The sequence below is a fragment of the Hippoglossus stenolepis genome, chromosome 7, assembly GCF_022539355.2.
Source record: "Hippoglossus stenolepis isolate QCI-W04-F060 chromosome 7, HSTE1.2, whole genome shotgun sequence".
NCBI lineage: Eukaryota > Metazoa > Chordata > Actinopteri > Pleuronectiformes > Pleuronectidae > Hippoglossus > Hippoglossus stenolepis.
Genome location: NC_061489.1, coordinates 17,907,643 through 17,924,249, shown reverse-complemented (window position 1 = coordinate 17,924,249; position 16,607 = coordinate 17,907,643). Strand labels below are relative to the sequence as shown.

Genomic DNA, 16,607 nt, shown 5'->3' with positions numbered 1-16,607 from the left:
TTTCAATCAACTATCTATCTGTCTATAAGTATATTTAATCTCAGTCCCTTCATTATTATATATATAATATTTAGAGTTAATACAGTCTCTCAATGATCAACAGCTAATGAATGTATCTGTTAGAAGACTGGAAGGCAGCTCATAACTAACTCAATTGCGCCATCTAGTGAATCCACGACCAGTTTGTTCATGGAAGTTCACATCAATTCAGTGAGAGGCACCTGAATTTAAAACATTACACCAAGACCCTAACCCTGTGTACAAGCACCATGATGTAATCATCTGGCTACTGAGAAGTGGAAAATGGACTTTGATACTAGGAACCCAATTTAGGAATTGAATATTATAGTAGAGACTTTATCAAAAATATAGTGTGATCTCACTACTGGAATGAATGGATGGGTGGATGGATGAATGGATGGATGGATGGATGGATGGATGGATGAACACACTGAGTTGCCAAACCAGCAGATTAAACCTCATGAAAGATGTGACTTTTAAATAGGCCACAGTTAAGATTTTATTCCTGTGACAGTCTTGTCTATTTAATCTGTAACTTCTGAACAAGTCTATTTTTGTTGACTAACAGACTTAAGTGATTATGTCATAGACTGAATCAGAATAAGCAAGATATTGTATGACCACAGCCGTGATGACACATCTTCACATGATCACTGTTTCTCAATCACGACTTTATATTGATTCAAATCAGATGAATGTGATTAGAAGTACAGAGAAACACAAAAATATTTTCTCCTCGAGCTTCTTCTTAACATGCGGCTCATGAGGGCGTCACAAGAAACATCGGAAACACAGAGTTCAAAATCAGAGACGGCGACGAGAACATGAAGAAGTAACTACTCTTCACACTATACTGTCATCACTCTGTTATTACTCAGACAAGTGGGGGCTGATGTATAAATACGTAATGAATAATGAAAACAAGTCTTCATAGGAGACATTACAACTGCTGACACTTTATATTAATCAACATATGCTTTACATTGAGTAAAGTAAGTAAGTAAGTAAAGTGTATAAGTGTAACATGAGTCTTCAGACGGGTGTGTGCGATGTGTAATAGTACATTTAATTTGTCAGAGCTGAGAGAGCGAGTGGATGAATGTGGTAGATGTGAAGGGGCCTAGCGTGTTACGTAACAATCAACAATGATGATAATCATAACTTATTTTACTTCAATTTCATTTTGAAGCTCTATGTATTTATTATATGTTCAATGAGAGGGTTTTTTAAAGGTTCAGTGTGTAGAGTTTAGTGATATCTGGTGAAGAAGTTTCGTGTTGCAGCTGAACCCCCCTCACCTCACCCTCCCCTTCCAAACATGAAAGAGAACCAGTGGGAGCCTCCGGTTGTCATAAAAACTCAAAAGGTGTTTAGTTTGTCCAGTTTGGGCTACTGTAAAAAACATGGTGGCCTCCATAGAGAGGACCCGCCCCCAATGTTAATTATAGTATTTAAATATAAAGATTCCATTCTAGGGTCAAGAAAACAACAATTCGTACAATTTAGATCCATTTTACCGAAATCTTACACATTGAACCTTTAAGTGCAGTTGAGGATAAACCATGATGTGTATAAGGACGTTTACTAATGACAGGATGTTACAGTTTGTTCGACTCATTGTTGTCTCATTCAATTTCCCAAAAGTTTATAGTCTTTGTGGTTTGTGGGATTGCTTCAGTAACTTCCTGTCATCGGAAACACAACAATCTGTATGAGGCATATTGAAATGCTGCTGTGTAACGTGGTGCACATGTTGTGTGTGGGTGGAGGCTGCCCTCTTGAGGTGAATCCTCTGGCGCGTGGACACAGAGATTTAACCAGTCACCACTTTAATCACAGCAGCTGTAGGTTTGTAGACGTCCGCCAGGGGGCAGCAGCGAGTGTGAATCATCAGTCGAGAAGAAATCTCAGGAGACAAACCAAGTGACGTCAATTTAAATACAGTGATGTGATGTGAACATGTATGAAGACAAGACAGTTTCATTCATAAAACACATTTAGACATTACACAGAGTAAGATTCAAGGGACATTAAAACAACACAGAGACACAATTAAAACCATTTGAAACAATTCTCAAGCAAAATATATAGAGATTGTAATGAGTAGAATAAAAGAGGTCAAGAGATTAAAAGATGTAAAAGAAATAAAAAGGATAAAATACACATGTATATAAAAATATAGAGGTAAAGTGGGGTTGTATCTGACTGTGAACTTTGATGAGAAAATAGTCCAATAGGAAATATTGTAAAATGTATTCATGGCCTTGCAGTTTCTACAGAGTTGATTCAGTGAGTCAGTTCTCAAAAGATCTGACCTGGGTCCTCGCTGACATGTTCTGCATGAAGACTTTATGTGAACAGAATTCCTCAATAATCAATAATCACCTTGACACAGGCCAACAAACATGTAGATTACTTTCATGAGAAGGTTTACGCATTTATTATGAAGGCTTGACACTGTTCTAGTGTAAGGTCTCTGCTTAGGCCTGCAAGAACAAATAGATAAATGGCAGAATTTAAAGGGCAGAGCATGTTGCACCTTGTTAAGCCATAAGAGACAAATTGTGATTTGTGAATATGGGCTATACAAATACAATTTGATTGATTAATTGATTAATAGATACATAAATAAATATATAAATAAGTAAACGAGCTGTCAGCCTGGACACACCAGATCAGTAGCTGACCGTGGACTGTCACAGATTGTCTCATAAATATTTTGTGGTCAATAAAGAGATGCTTCAGAGACGCCCATCAACATTTATGACTTTTTTTCATTGGACTTTTAGTCAAGTCATTTAGACAGCTCTGCTAAACGAGCCCACAGACACCTGCAGAGTTCTCCGGGAGAATATCAGGAAATTACATGAAACAATATGAGAGTAATGGCAGATAAATAAAGATTAAAGAATCGCCATCGAACTTTAATGATGATTCTGAGACACACGATCACAGCTCAGTGTGAGACCTCATATAATGTTTAGATTTAATAAAACAAAAAAATTGAAATAATGTTCGTAAGATTTGAGTTTGTTATTTCTTCAACTGAATTAACTTGTTGGATTAAATGTGAGAAAAGGCTGAATAAATGCCCAATGGACAAAAATACTGAGTGGAGATGCGTTTTTGAAACTCAGATCTTTGGATTAGTTGAGTGGTTATTTCCCTGAGACCTGTGACACATGTTGGACATGAAAAAACCCAGCAGAGAAGAAAAAGAAAAATAAGTTGGGTGTAATTGCAGGAGACAGCAGTGACTGATGTGTCGCAGGCCGCTGTTTGTCACAGAGGGGGTCGTTGGAGTTTCCTTGTAACCGGAATTAGCTGTGAAGTGCGACCTTGAGGTGTGAACACGGAATACTAAAGCTGCGGCTCGCTCCCAGAAAGAAAGTCGCTCATACTTTGCACCTCGTTTGCAAGTGAATATCTTAAATCAAACCGGGATTCAGTGTGAAGTGTGGTTGGTAGTTCCCACAGTGACAGGTCTGTGGCTCCCTGGATTAACGTCACTGGATAAAACTGTCCAACTATAATCTGTCATTATGCTCAAACAAAATTTATTGTCCAAAGAAAGTGAATGAAGCCCAAGATAATAAAAGTATCTGTGCGTAAATACGCATAGGCCTTTTTGCTGGATGCATTAGTGCACGCGTGTCCTCGGGCTCTTTGCCGGGCCGTGAAGCTTGTGCAGCTGATTGGCTGTGGTGTTAATTTATTCACGCAGAAACCGAGCTCATGTTCAGGATAGGCCCACTGTCAGCTGATGACGCGCTGCAGGACAGGCGCAAGGGGACAGCTGGGCCGGCCGCACCGGTCACTCTCATTTGGATGCAAATCACCAGGAGTTGAGGAGTGAGCTGACGTCAGGCCGGTCTTAGTATACCTTTACCATCTTGTCAACAGAGACACATCATGTGAGACTGAGGACAGACTGGAACTATTCGCCGCATTTCTCTTGAGGAACCCATCTGGACTATAAAAAAACACAGGATTGATTTTTCTTTTTAGAGTTTTAGGGCAACAATGTCGCCTTAAAACAGGCCTCATCACCCCCTCTGCTGCTTTCACTCGTTTCATTGTTTTTTGTTCAAAACATGTATGTGGGATACCTACTGGATAAAGAAACCGGCATGTATCACCAAGGCCCAGTGAGAAGATCCAGCATCAATCTGCCTCCACAGAACTTTGTTTCCACTCCACAATATCCCGACTTTACGGGATACCATCATGTGCCAAACATGGATACGCACGCACAGTCCGCGGGGAGTTGGGGACCTACTTATGGGGCCCCGAGAGAGGACTGGGGCGCGTATAGTCTGGGACCACCTAATACAATTCCTACACCCATGAACAACTCCTCTCCCGGACCGTCCCCTTACTGCTCCTCTGAGTACGGTCACATGCATCCTCCAGGATCTGCGGTGTTACCGCCGCCGCCGGACGTTAATGTTGCACAACTTTCTCCTGACAGAGAAAGACGCAATTCGTACCAGTGGATGAGTAAAACTGCGCAATCGTCTTCTACAGGTGAGTTCAACATCATAAACAATTGTGTCAAAATAATGTTATTTAATGGGGGTGATGCACTTGGCTCAGTCTTGCATGAAGAGCTTTGGGTTTATGTGCGTAAAAGTTACTCGTCTCCTCGGATCCCAATCGGTTTTACGCACAGTTCTTGTTGATAATTATTGCTCCCTTTATTTTGACACTTCCTTGTCACTTTAAATAAATTGTACTATCGAATTAATTAAATTAAAGACTAGAGGTGAGCGTCAATGGGATAAATTGAATGTTGGAAAAATGTCATAAGTTGAAAGAGGTAAGGAATTCGTTGCAGTGTGAAAGAACAAGAGCTCGTGTGGCACTTAAGCCTGATCGGACTGTTTCCATTTAGGTTTATAGAGTGTTAACATGATTATGTACTAACATTGTACTATTTATTAAGCTACATAGTTGAAATTATCGAAATAAATAGCCTTAAAAAAAAAAAAGATAAATGATTATAAAAGCGAATTGGATCAGACAGTAGACAGAGCAGTAGAATCAGTCAATTGTGTCCCTTCATGATTTCTCATGATGGTCTGTGTAGACTGCAGACCAGCTGTGGTTCTACTGCATTCTACTGTGTTCTACTGTATATTCTCCGTGTGGTGGAGGGAAGGTGCGAGGAATCGGCGCCAGGCCCAGTTGTGATGTTAATGTCATTATTCTTGGAGATGTGAGCTCGACTTCCCTGTCACGTTGTTTGGTGTGTGGAGTGGTATCCGTCATATCCAGGCGGCGGCCTTTGCTTTCAACACCTCTTCACTTTGATATGCACCAACCTCTCTTCCTCTGTGAGGAGTTATACTGCCGGAAAGAGTGACGCTTTTCACAGCTACACGGCCTCAAACGCGGAGTAATAAATTACTGGAGGTCTTCACAGTACAACATCACAGGCATTGGGCCAAAATAATAAATAACAGTTTCAAAAACGAATAATATTGAATTATAAGCCCTAGAATAAAACAGCCCCCATTTACCCCCACATTAATTCATTTATAATAATTCTGTCTGCAGTTTATGGTAGGAAAACACGTTTTATCTATGTTGATGATAAGATGAATCACTGTCAGACATTTGTTTTCTGACATGCAAACATAAAAACTAGACACGCACTTTCACACACGCCTATAAAAGTGTAAAACAGGTCGAAGTGTTGCAATATAACCACGGTGCTGTCTGGAGGTGTTTTACGCAGACTAAAAGCCTCTTCTCTTATCGGCTGCATCTCTTGTTTCTTTCTAACTTGTCAGTGGGCCCGACTCGTGGCTGTTTGAAATTCACTCTTCTACAGCTGTCATCAAAGGGACATCAAAAAGCTCCATTTGCGTATCTGCAGATAAAGCAGAGATGTGGAGCAAGAGACGCAGCTAATAAAGATGCAGTGCGCAGATAGGCCGGTCCTGGCATGCAGCCTCCTGTGTGTAAATCTTCCAGTTCAAACACTCGGCTGCCTTCCTTGAGAAAAAAAAACTTCCCATGTTGTGTTTTTAATACTTTGATTTTGTTTCTTTCAGGTAAAACAAGAACGAAGGAGAAGTACAGGGTAGTGTACACAGACCATCAGCGGCTGGAGCTGGAGAAGGAGTTTCATTTCAACAGATACATCACCATCAGGAGGAAATCTGAACTGGCTGTCAACCTCGGCCTGTCGGAAAGACAGGTATGTCTAAATACTTCTGTCCAACTGTCTAAATACTTCTGTCCAACTGTCTAAGTACTACGTTTCCATTCCAGAAGGAGGCAATAAATACTTCAAATATATGTCAAATGATTGGCTATACAGCCCAGGATATGTGCGTTCATTTGGAGACACCATATTGAAACGAAGGCTTCTTTTCACATGTGTAGCTTTGTAAAAGTGAGGCCTAAAAAAACACATCAACATTATCACAGAGATATTTCGTTTATATGTTGACATTCGTGGACTTTAATCAATTTTTACCTTTATCTTAGCCCCTGGTAAATTGTCTAAAGTTATTTTAAAAATATATAAATTCCATGTTTAATGATTAAATCCCCACAAACAAATATAAAACTACAAGTTTCCTGATATTTCAAAATGTGCATTAACTAATTGTGGCTTGATATTTTCAATTATTTTGGAACACACCATTAAATAGCAGATAGAAAATGGGGAACTGAATTAATTCTGCTAGATGTTTTGTCATTATTGTTATTTGGTAGTTTCCCCTGTTAACCTGTTGATAGTGATTGTATTCTAATTTAATAAATCATGTTCTATTTTCTGTTCCTAGAGACCAAACAAGAATGCTAAGCTAAAATGTATATTCAATGTTCACTGTGCAGTTAGCCTATATATTTATTTCCTCTATCTAGACTATTATGGGGTTTTATCTGCTCAATAATTCAGCAAGGTATAATAGTTTTCATTACAATTTCAATCTTATTTGTGCAATTTTGACTTGGGGATTAGTTTATAATAGTTCCGAATTTAAAATATAGTCCTAGTTTATAGTCTGTAATGTGCACTGTTGTTATTCATCTTTTTTTCCCCAAGAGCATTATAAGGAGTTTTATTTTATTTTATTTAAATAACTGAATTTTGTCTTCGTGTGTTTCCAGGTGAAAATCTGGTTCCAGAACCGCAGAGCCAAGGAGAGGAAGATGATCAAGAAGAAGTTGGGTCAGTCTGACGGCAGCGGGGGGTCCGTGCACAGTGACCCGGGCTCGGTGAGCCCTCTGCCGGTGCCGGGGTCCCTCAGCCCCACGGACATCCACGGCTCCCTGTACCCTCCTCAGATGAACACCTTGCCATCTATCAGGAATATACAGCAAGTGACTGTGACTCTGTGAAGAGTTCACCCTCTGGACCATGATACCAAAGTGAGCACTCCGACACGCTGACAGGACACTTGATCTGAACTCCTGACGCACAAAGCTGTGGATGAAACCACACGTGATTTATAGCAACGAAATGCTGGAGGTTCTTCAAATATGGCTTTTTATAGAATAGTTCTAATAATGTGGGGATTTGAGAAAAAAAACGTAAAAAAACCGACGTGTTTCAAACTTAAAAGCTTTAAATTGTTTTGTGAGTTATTAAAATATAAAATATGCTTTTTCTTTTATATGTGACGAAGTGTTTGTGAATAAAAGAGTAGAGAGTGGAGGGGCCTTTCAAAGGAAGATTTAAGGTGGATTGTGTGGAGCTCTTGTCACTGGACAAACTGCTCTGACCTGACAAATCATTCACATGTCTCTCAGCACAGTTGTATCCACATGTGCAGAGAACAGCAGGTGAACTTTTCATGGCAACTTTCAAAATGTAAATAAAATTCTTTTCTTTTTTTGCAGTGGGTCTACACCTGTCGTTTATTTTTACATTTGGGTGATTTCTGAGTTCTGCAAAGTCTGGGTCACATTTGTGTAAAGGTTTATTTGTATGTTCAGTCAAAATGGGATTTAATACCTATCACACAGGGCTTAAAATCACTGTTTTTCATTGGTTGATACTGAAACCAATACACATGCAACTGTGGTGACCAGAGAATTGTTTACAAATGTAGGTGCAAGACAAGTAAAGCATCTCAAGATTATAAGGCATCAGCCTTATTATTTTGAAGCACTTATTCTGATTGGTTAATTTTATTTTCATATTGTTAAACGCCTGAGGAAATGGAATTCAAAAAACGCCAAAAGCACCTTTGTGTGTGGGAAAAAAATCTGGTTCTGGAGCTAAATTATTTTCCAACAAAGATACAAAAGGCCTTCTTATTAATCCAATGCATCTACTTTTCTGATTGGAATTATTCAAAGTTAACTCTTAGGATCCATGTCTCTTATCCAAAGTTCAAACAAGAATCACACCGCGGCTGTAGCTGCAAAATGAGGAAAGTACTTTGCATCACACTCAGTGGTTTGTTGCCAGCTCTGTCTGAGGCTGCCAGACTTTGCACAATTTAAAACCAGTAAACTGTAAAGAAGTCCAAGGATGAAGTAGTTTTATTAAAGCTAATTTAACTCATTATATTCAATAGTTTTAAAGATACCACCTGAAGACTAATAGCACAAGTATTGAGGGTTAGGGTTTAGCTGATGAAGAATTTAAGTGAATAAATGAAATAAAAGCTCGTTTTAAGGTTAACGTCATTAGGTGACATGTCGTCAGCAGCTTTTTAAGGACTTCTACTGGTTTAGTCCATATCTTTATCATTTAAAACAAATTCCAAGTGCAGCATTTAAATGTATAAATATCATATAAAAGGTAAATGTGTCCTTTTTCCTCCTGATTCCTCACATTGATGAAGTTTTAATTTTATTCTCTGCTCGGCTTCACGTGAACGCTCGCGCTCCGCCAACTCCCGCTCCGCGCTCCCGCTCCGGCGACCGTGCGCGCCCCCCGAGCGCAGACGTCACGAGCGCCTCACTCACCAACATGGCGGACTTTGATACCATTTACGAGTTGGAAGACGAGGAGGATGAGCGCGTAGCGAGCGAGGAGCTGCTGCCCAGATACTGTCCGGAGCCCGTGGTGATGCGAGGGGCCGGACACATCACAGTGTAAGCGGGGCCGCGTGTCTGTCTGTCCCCGGGAGTCGCTTCGCTGTCGTTAGCCCCTGCTTAGCCCGCCGCTAGCCTGCGAGCTAACGCAAATCACAACAGCTGACGGGGTTTGTCCATTTGTTGCCGGGACACCGCGAGAAAACGGTTCCGCTCCCGAATAATGTGACGAGATAAACTAACGCCAACGGCGCCATGTCCCCATGGCAACCACGATACCATGGTAGTCTAGCAACCGGTAGTCATTGGTAGGCAAGTTTTTACATGTGATGCCCGGGCAGCCACAAGTCTGACTGTCATGTTGTCACCGAGCAGAGTGTTTGTGTTTCTAACACCATCATCACTACGTTCACATCTGTATTTACTATTCTTTAGATTTGTTTTTACTGCTATTTGACGCTACTTCACATTTGTATCGCATAAATCTCATAGTTCCTACTTCCTGCTCCACTCATCTCACGTTGACAGCTTCCATTGCTTGAACAGCTGATTAGTCAGTGAGTGGATTCACAGACGAATAACCTGAAGCTGTTTTGATAATCGATTAATTGTTTCAGTCAATTTTGAAGCAAACATAGTGGTCGTCTAGCAACGTGACCGTCATAGACAAGTCTGATTGTCATGTTGTCACCGAGCAGAGTGTTTGTGTTTCTAACACCATCATCACTACGTTTACATCTGTATTTACTGCTGTTAATTATTCCTCAGATTTGCTTTTACTACTTTTTTACGGTACTTTACTTTGTTATCACATATATTTCAGAGGGAAACTTCCTGTTCCACTCATCTCACGTTGTCAGCTTCCATTACTTGAACAGCTGATTAGTCAGGAAAAGAATCTGAAGCTGTTTTGACAATCGATCAATTGTTTCAGTCAATTTTGAAGCAAACGTAGTGAAACTGTGTTAGATTTTCTCTGATTCCAGTTTCTCAAATGCTATCATTTTCCATGAGTAAATATTAATTAAATAGTTCTGTGGATGTGGACGTTTGTTTGTCAGTGATATTATAGTTTTGAACTTTTAGTCAAACAAAGTAAGAGATCTGAATACATGTTTGGCTCTGCAAAGCTGTGATGGACATTTTCCACAGTTTTTGGTGTCATTGATTAATAGGCTAATTATATCGTTTTCAGTTGCAACTGTTGGTCTCAGAAGTTACAACTTAGAGATACGAATTGTTTGGACGTCCATCGCTGGCGAATTTTACTTTGAAACCTCTGGGTAAATGTGTAAAGGTTGATGTCAACATTGTCAGATCTCCCCTCACCTTCATCATAACATTAACTCGATTACACACTGTAGGTCTCAGCTGTGTTTGCCAGCCTTGCATGTGGATGTTATATCTGTGACCGCTCACATGGGTTCTGTTATTAATGAGCTTTGTCTAATCAAGTCATGTTAAGATGAACATTTCTCAGTGAGGGTTAGGGTTAGCCATAAATACAAGAGGAAATATTATCAGGGGACAAGAAGCTGAAGGTGAATTTAGCTTTACCAATGTGTCCAATGGCAACTGTAGAAAAAGATTAAACTGCACCTCAGCTTACTTCTGTCTTGTTTCCAATTCTTCAACTTCTACATCTTTTTAACCCAAATAAATGGTTTGTCTGGTTCACATGAGGCTGTGAACACATCTGCATATGTACAATATTGTGCAAACCATAAAAGGTAAAAGTAAATCTAGCCATTATTTGATGTGTCCACCGTTTGCCTTTAAAATGGAACCAGTTTTCGAAAGCATCTTTGAGAATTGTCTGTTTCTTCATATGATCCCAGACTGACTCCACAATGTGGAGATCAGGGCTCTGTGATGGCCAGACCATCTGTTCCTGAACTCCTTGTTCCTGTGGCTGAAGATACTGTCGTTTCAAATGGCTCAGTCTGTGTGTCTGGGCTTGTTGTCATGCTGCTGAATGAATTCAGGAGCAATCAGACACTGATGCTGTACGATGAGATGTTTAAATAGGAATCTAAAGTCTTAACCTTTTACACACTTCTGCAAATATACTGATGAAACACCACATATCAAATGTGAAATTAATAAATGTGAGGATTATACGTTTATTGATTGTAATCACATCTGCAGCGGCTTCTATCGTCCTATTTATAGTTAGGATGTAACTAATGTATTGGATGTGGAAGTGATTTTTATGTTCCAAGATGATGATATTGGTGATTATTAATTATTTTAATGGTTTGTTGGTATTATGATGACATTTACTTCCCTTGACTGATTTAATCTGTTCACATGAAGAGCTACAGTAGAAATAATCCTTTTCTGTGCCATTATTATATGTGATTTAATGCACCCACAGCATGTTATATCTCATGCAATCAAACAATATAATTCTGCACTTGCTGTGGATTACTTTTGTTCTTATTACATTTATAGTAAAAGCACATTTTCTACATTTGAATTTATTTGATTTATTAATTGAATTTGTCTATTTGTTCTTCTTCTCAGGTTTGGACTGAGCAACAGATTTGACACAGAATTCCCCTCTGTTCTCACGGGAAAGGTACTGTTGCCTTTTTGTTTCCTTGCATGTCGGTCTCGCAGGCTGCTTTTCTGTTCAATTCCAAGTGGGAAGAATTAAGCAATTCAAACCACAGTGATTCTTTTGTTCTTTTGGGCCTTTAACAGCCCCAACTTCCCCAAACCTCCCCATTCAAACCTCTCCAAGTGGGTCTGATCTCACCGAGAAGCGTTTCAAGCAACGCACCACAGCTGCATAGAAAAGAGCCTGAATGTGCTGCTGTCCAGCTCTGTAAATGAGTAAGCCGTCTATGGGGCTCAGTTGACGGCGACCCCAGTGTTTTGAAGGGTCCAACTCCAGGTGATAAAATAATGAAATGAAGACTCCGCCGGAAAGCTTCCTGGGTCAGACACAGAAACACAAAAAGGCTGCAGGGGTAAGAGCTGGCTGAGGGAAGTGTGGGCCCATAAAAAGTACCTTCAGTATTGTGACCCAGGGTGACGTGATGGATGAGGCCACAATTATGATGATTGAAGGGTGCAGATCAGGCCCTGCTGGGCTTTATTCCGAGGTCTTGGGCTGTTTGCAAAGAGACCTTTGCATCCTGTCATAAAAGATTACGACCCCTGTTTTATGGCGTACAGACTCAGCGTGGAATGAGCATCCATTCAAGTTGTTTGACCGTCGCTGCCACAGGCACTGAGCTTATCTCTCCTTTGAATCCCTCCTTGCCTTGAACAGACTAGAGCTCGGTTAGCGAGTCAGAGCCATTGCATTCAGAGATCTCATCTCATCTCTGGACAACATCTGCAAATATCTACCTGTTGCTCTTCTCAAGCCCTTTGATCTCTGCGCTCAGGTTTTCTTTTGAGAAAGTAGGAATCTTTCATGTCATCTCCAATAACAACAACAACAACACTTATCTTACCCTCTGTCCTTCTAAGATGTTTGCTTCATGCCTCAATTCTCTGATTAAAAAGGAACTGTTTATTACATAGTTTCTCTTTTTCTTTCTTAGGTAGCGCCAGAGGAATTTAAAACCAGTATCAGCAGGGTGAACGCTTGTCTGAAGAAGAACTTGCCCGTGAATGTGAAGTGGCTTCTGTGCGGCTGCCTGTGCTGTTGCTGTACAGTGGGCTGCAGTCTATGGCCCGTCATCTGCCTCAACAAGAGAGTGAGTCCCACACCGCCCGTGACGAGACGCGGACATTTTAACTCTCCCTTACATCAGCAGTGATTACTCAGGGGCTGTTGTAGCAATTCAGCCACATTGGTCTAAGTGTAGAGGGTAATAACAACCCGTGTTCAATTAGTGGCTCTGTGTAGAAATGATGCATTGCGCCACACAGCTCCAGCCCAGCTCAAGGGTGTGTCATTTAAAGGTGGCGTTACCCACCACACCGAATTACTGGCAACAAAGTGGACATTACAAGGTGGTAAAATGTGACTTCAGTCCATAAATCCTTACACCGTTGCTGTTTAGTGCAAAAGTGCAAAAGTGAACGCGTAAAGTATCCTGCTTGTGTTAAGGTTTTCTCTCTTCCAACAGACACGACGGTCGATTCAGAAGCTGTTAGAGTGGGAAAATAACCGATTATATCACAAGGTAAGAGAGACGACAAATTACACATAAGCACCTGTGAGAAAGTGCTTAATTGTCTGTCAGTGTGCGCTGGAGTATCATCATGATGGATAATCACCATTAGTCTGTCTTTGAAAACTCTTGAGAGCCTCAAAGCTGTTTGCCTTAGATTTGGTGCTCGAGGTCTGAGAGGGACGGTGAGGTCAACTCTAAAATGCGGTGTTAATTTTGTTTTGTCTCGCAGCAACAAATTACAGCTAGTAGCTGTGCACAGGCATAAAGGAAACTCTTCAGGGTGTCTGGCCACCGTTTGACCCCGGTGAGACCAGACAGCCCCTGCTCCTAAATTCCCCCGACACTGAAGGGGAGATTTCAGACAGATTTTCCTTTGAGTGTGTGTGTGTGTGTGTTTGTGTGTGATTGTGTGTGTGTGTTTGAGATGTTCATTCATTGTGCCTGTGTCTTCTCTCGTCAGCTGGGTCTGCACTGGAAACTCAGTAAAAGAAAATGTGAAAGCAGTAACATGATGGAATATGTAAGTACACTGTCAAAACAATCGGATATAAATTACTGCATTATTACAAAACTTGACAGTTTAGGGCTTCACCTGGTGATTATTTCATTACTGATTCATTTGTGGATAATTGTTATTTTTTTACATAAAAATAAAATAATCTTCGTTGTGTTTTCTACATCTTGTGTTTTTTGTGTGTGTGTCCGTGGCTTGTTAGAAATGTCATCAAAACATCTTTGTGCTCATAGTGAATTTTCTGCACATGTTCCTGCTGCAGTCTCACATGGGCGCATTGGACATTTTACTTGGGGACTGGAAGTCAAAGTTCCGTAAAAAGTCCGGAGCAACAGACTCTGACATTTACGTTCTCACATACAGTCCTTTCAGAAGATCTCAGGAACATGTGCATGTGTGGTGCATGTCCGAAAGCAAGCAGCTTTAGTCTGTGTGATTAAAACCAGATTATCAGTCAATATTCTGTAAATTGATTAATTGATTAATAGTCTGCTGTAGTTAACAATGTTGTATTTTGACATCTTTCCTTTTTTCCCTCTGTAGGTGATTCTTATAGAATTCTTACCCAAATATCCTATATTCCGACCGGACTGAGGCGGCTGTTATCAGACTGGACGTGTGGCCCTTGAATCTCATCCTTAGTGCCTTGTATATACAGTATGTCGGAGGTCAGGGTCTGCACCGGTGTTTCCAGTGGCGACCCGTACATCTCCCAGTACCTTGTACGTTTGCAACACTGTCACTTTGCTTTAGAGCAGATTTTGCACATTTTCCCGACAGAACTAGATTTGTCCCCTTCTGTTGCACTCAGATGTGAGGTTTTTTTTTTGTTACACGTGACAAAACAAGTGAAACTTTTCAAAAAGTGCATTTACCCCAAAGAACCATCAGCCTGTATCCCATCTGTTATATCAGTAATCCCTTGCAAAGAATGTGATGCCTCCACCTTCCTTGACTATCCTTGCCTTATGTAGAATTCTTTGAACGTGTAACAGGAGGAGGAAGGTATTGGATAATTCAAGTCTGTAGATTCAAACGCTGTTCGTTGGGTTTCCTCTCTTTGAATCCAGTTCTTTGCAAGTAGATGGGATGGGTTGAAATTGCCTGACGTGCGGTCTGCGTCATCACCCAGTGTTTTCTTTGACATGTAATTCTCTGTATATGGGAACTAGCTCGTAGAAGAACTTGATCTGTATATACAACGTTAGGATAAGCTGTACATTCAGTGGTATTCCATTGTTTACATAAAGTTACTTAGCTACTTAGTTTTTTTGCCAATATATTGTTGTACCATAGTTTTGATGAATGAAAGATGTCTATGTACCTTTCTAGTTTTTATGGACCTGTTTACCTTGTAAGCCATATAGTTACAGTGATGCCAGAGTTAGGACTGATTATTGCACTTGAACGCAGCAGAAAGTCAGGATATGAGATTATAACTAATCCTGAATAATCCAATAACAAGAGCTGCGCTTGTTCCTGTGTGGTTTTTTGCCAATGAAGATGTCATTCGATGACTCATCATCTCTTAAAGCTGGAGAAGCATCAGCAGCTCCCTGACGTGCAGAAGGAAGAAAAAGATTTTAACTCGTTTCTTTTTTTTCAGTTTAACCCGACATTTCATTGAGTTTTTATAGTTTTGTACTCCTCCCTGTGCCGTGTTTGGTCCTCCATATGTGTGAGAAGCACATGCATCAACAGTACATGGTGTTTTGAGCAGATGGTTCCTTTGTTCCAGTCACTCTGTCCAGTGTTAGTATTATTTTCCTGACTGTTAGTGGAGACATTGCTGTATTGCGTCGTATTAGAGTGCCTCTGGATTTTGTTGGTGAAACGCAGAGACGTGCAGGTGGAAATCTGTTCTCTTGTACCAAGGAGATTTCAAATCCCTTAACCCAGTGTTGTCCCTGTTATAAATCCATGTAAATGTTTGTCATGATGACTTGATCCCTATGGAGAGAGAAAAATAAATTGTCAATTTTGATTTGTCCTTGCTGTCGCATCCTTTTTCCACTTGAAAAGTTTGTTATTTGCCGTCACACTCAGTTAATGTGTCGTCTTAGTAAAACCGGATCATTATTGACCTCTGCCGCCGCTCCCCTCCTGCAGCCCGCTGCCCCACCACCAGAAATGTGGCTATTTGTCATGTTTAACAAGGTGTTGCATCGTTAAATTTAACAAGACAGCCTGCAATTACCAGACACATTTGTAAAAGTCATGAGCGCTGTTAGCGTAATCTGCTGCTGATTTCTAATGTTGTGCATCAGTGGTCACAGTGTAGAAAATACGGAATCATGTGTCTACTGTATCTCACCACAACCCCCGAATGCGGAGGTGGTGGGTTTAACTGGGGCCCGTTTTATGGTCCTTTGTGTTTTTTGTTCTCTCATTCACAGTCTGTCCCTGTTGAGAGGATTTTACTGCGGTAATTTACTCCACCAATGTTCTAACGTTTTAAACTCGAGTTACTGCCACAGTTTCACTTAATGTAGGATAGCGTCTTTAATCGTGGTGCAGTTTAAATAAGTGTTAACCAAAAAAATGTGATTAATCCAGCAGTTTATTCCTTAAAGTCATTTAGGATTACAGCCCAAAAATATTTTATAGTGAATTTGAATGTATTCAAGTGATAATTTAAAAAGATATAAGTACTTGTAATTTATTTGAGCATTTCCAGTTTATGGTACTTCCTCTCTACTAAATTTCATAAGACATTTTTACAGGTATCTCACTACTATGGTTAGTAGTCATTATGATTTTAAGTAGAAAGAACATGATCAGCTTATAAAATTTGATGTATAATTACAGAGTAAAGGACACTCGGGTATTCTCAGATATTTGGCTGGTTAGACCTTCTCAGTTACATCCAGTGAAGTCCTGAAGAGTAACAATTTTTTATTTTGCTGTGCACAAAATATCTTGTGCACATT

General features: G+C 40.3%; 2 protein-coding genes across 2 annotated transcripts; both read left to right on the top strand.

Annotated features, from left to right (window-relative positions):
• Positions 1-4,115: 4,115 nt before the first annotated feature.
• On the top strand, positions 4,116-7,380 carry cdx4 (caudal type homeobox 4). Its single transcript, XM_035162224.2, has 3 exons — positions 4,116-4,548; positions 6,081-6,226; positions 7,150-7,380. Exons 1-3 carry the CDS (start codon positions 4,116-4,118, stop codon positions 7,378-7,380), a joined length of 810 nt encoding a protein of 269 aa, XP_035018115.1.
• Positions 7,381-8,926: 1,546 nt separating this feature from the next.
• On the top strand, positions 8,927-15,661 carry chic1 (cysteine-rich hydrophobic domain 1). Its single transcript, XM_035161372.1, has 6 exons — positions 8,927-9,087; positions 11,554-11,608; positions 12,585-12,740; positions 13,116-13,172; positions 13,624-13,683; positions 14,221-15,661. The coding sequence occupies exons 1-6, from the start codon at positions 8,963-8,965 to the stop codon at positions 14,269-14,271; spliced, it is 504 nt and encodes a 167-aa protein (XP_035017263.1). The 5' UTR covers positions 8,927-8,962; the 3' UTR covers positions 14,272-15,661.
• The last annotated feature ends 946 nt before the right edge of the window (positions 15,662-16,607 follow it).

Coding starts and splice junctions, on each gene's coding strand:
- cdx4 (XM_035162224.2), top strand. CDS start 4,116: ATGTATGTGGGATACCTACTGGATAAAGAAACCGGCATGTATCACCAA. Junction 4,549..6,080: donor TGCGCAATCGTCTTCTACAG/GTGAGTTCAACA, acceptor TGTTTCTTTCAG/GTAAAACAAGAACGAAGGAG. Junction 6,227..7,149: donor TCGGCCTGTCGGAAAGACAG/GTATGTCTAAAT, acceptor GTGTGTTTCCAG/GTGAAAATCTGGTTCCAGAA.
- chic1 (XM_035161372.1), top strand. CDS start 8,963: ATGGCGGACTTTGATACCATTTACGAGTTGGAAGACGAGGAGGATGAG. Junction 11,609..12,584: donor CCTCTGTTCTCACGGGAAAG/GTACTGTTGCCT, acceptor TTTCTTTCTTAG/GTAGCGCCAGAGGAATTTAA. Junction 12,741..13,115: donor TCATCTGCCTCAACAAGAGA/GTGAGTCCCACA, acceptor CTCTTCCAACAG/ACACGACGGTCGATTCAGAA.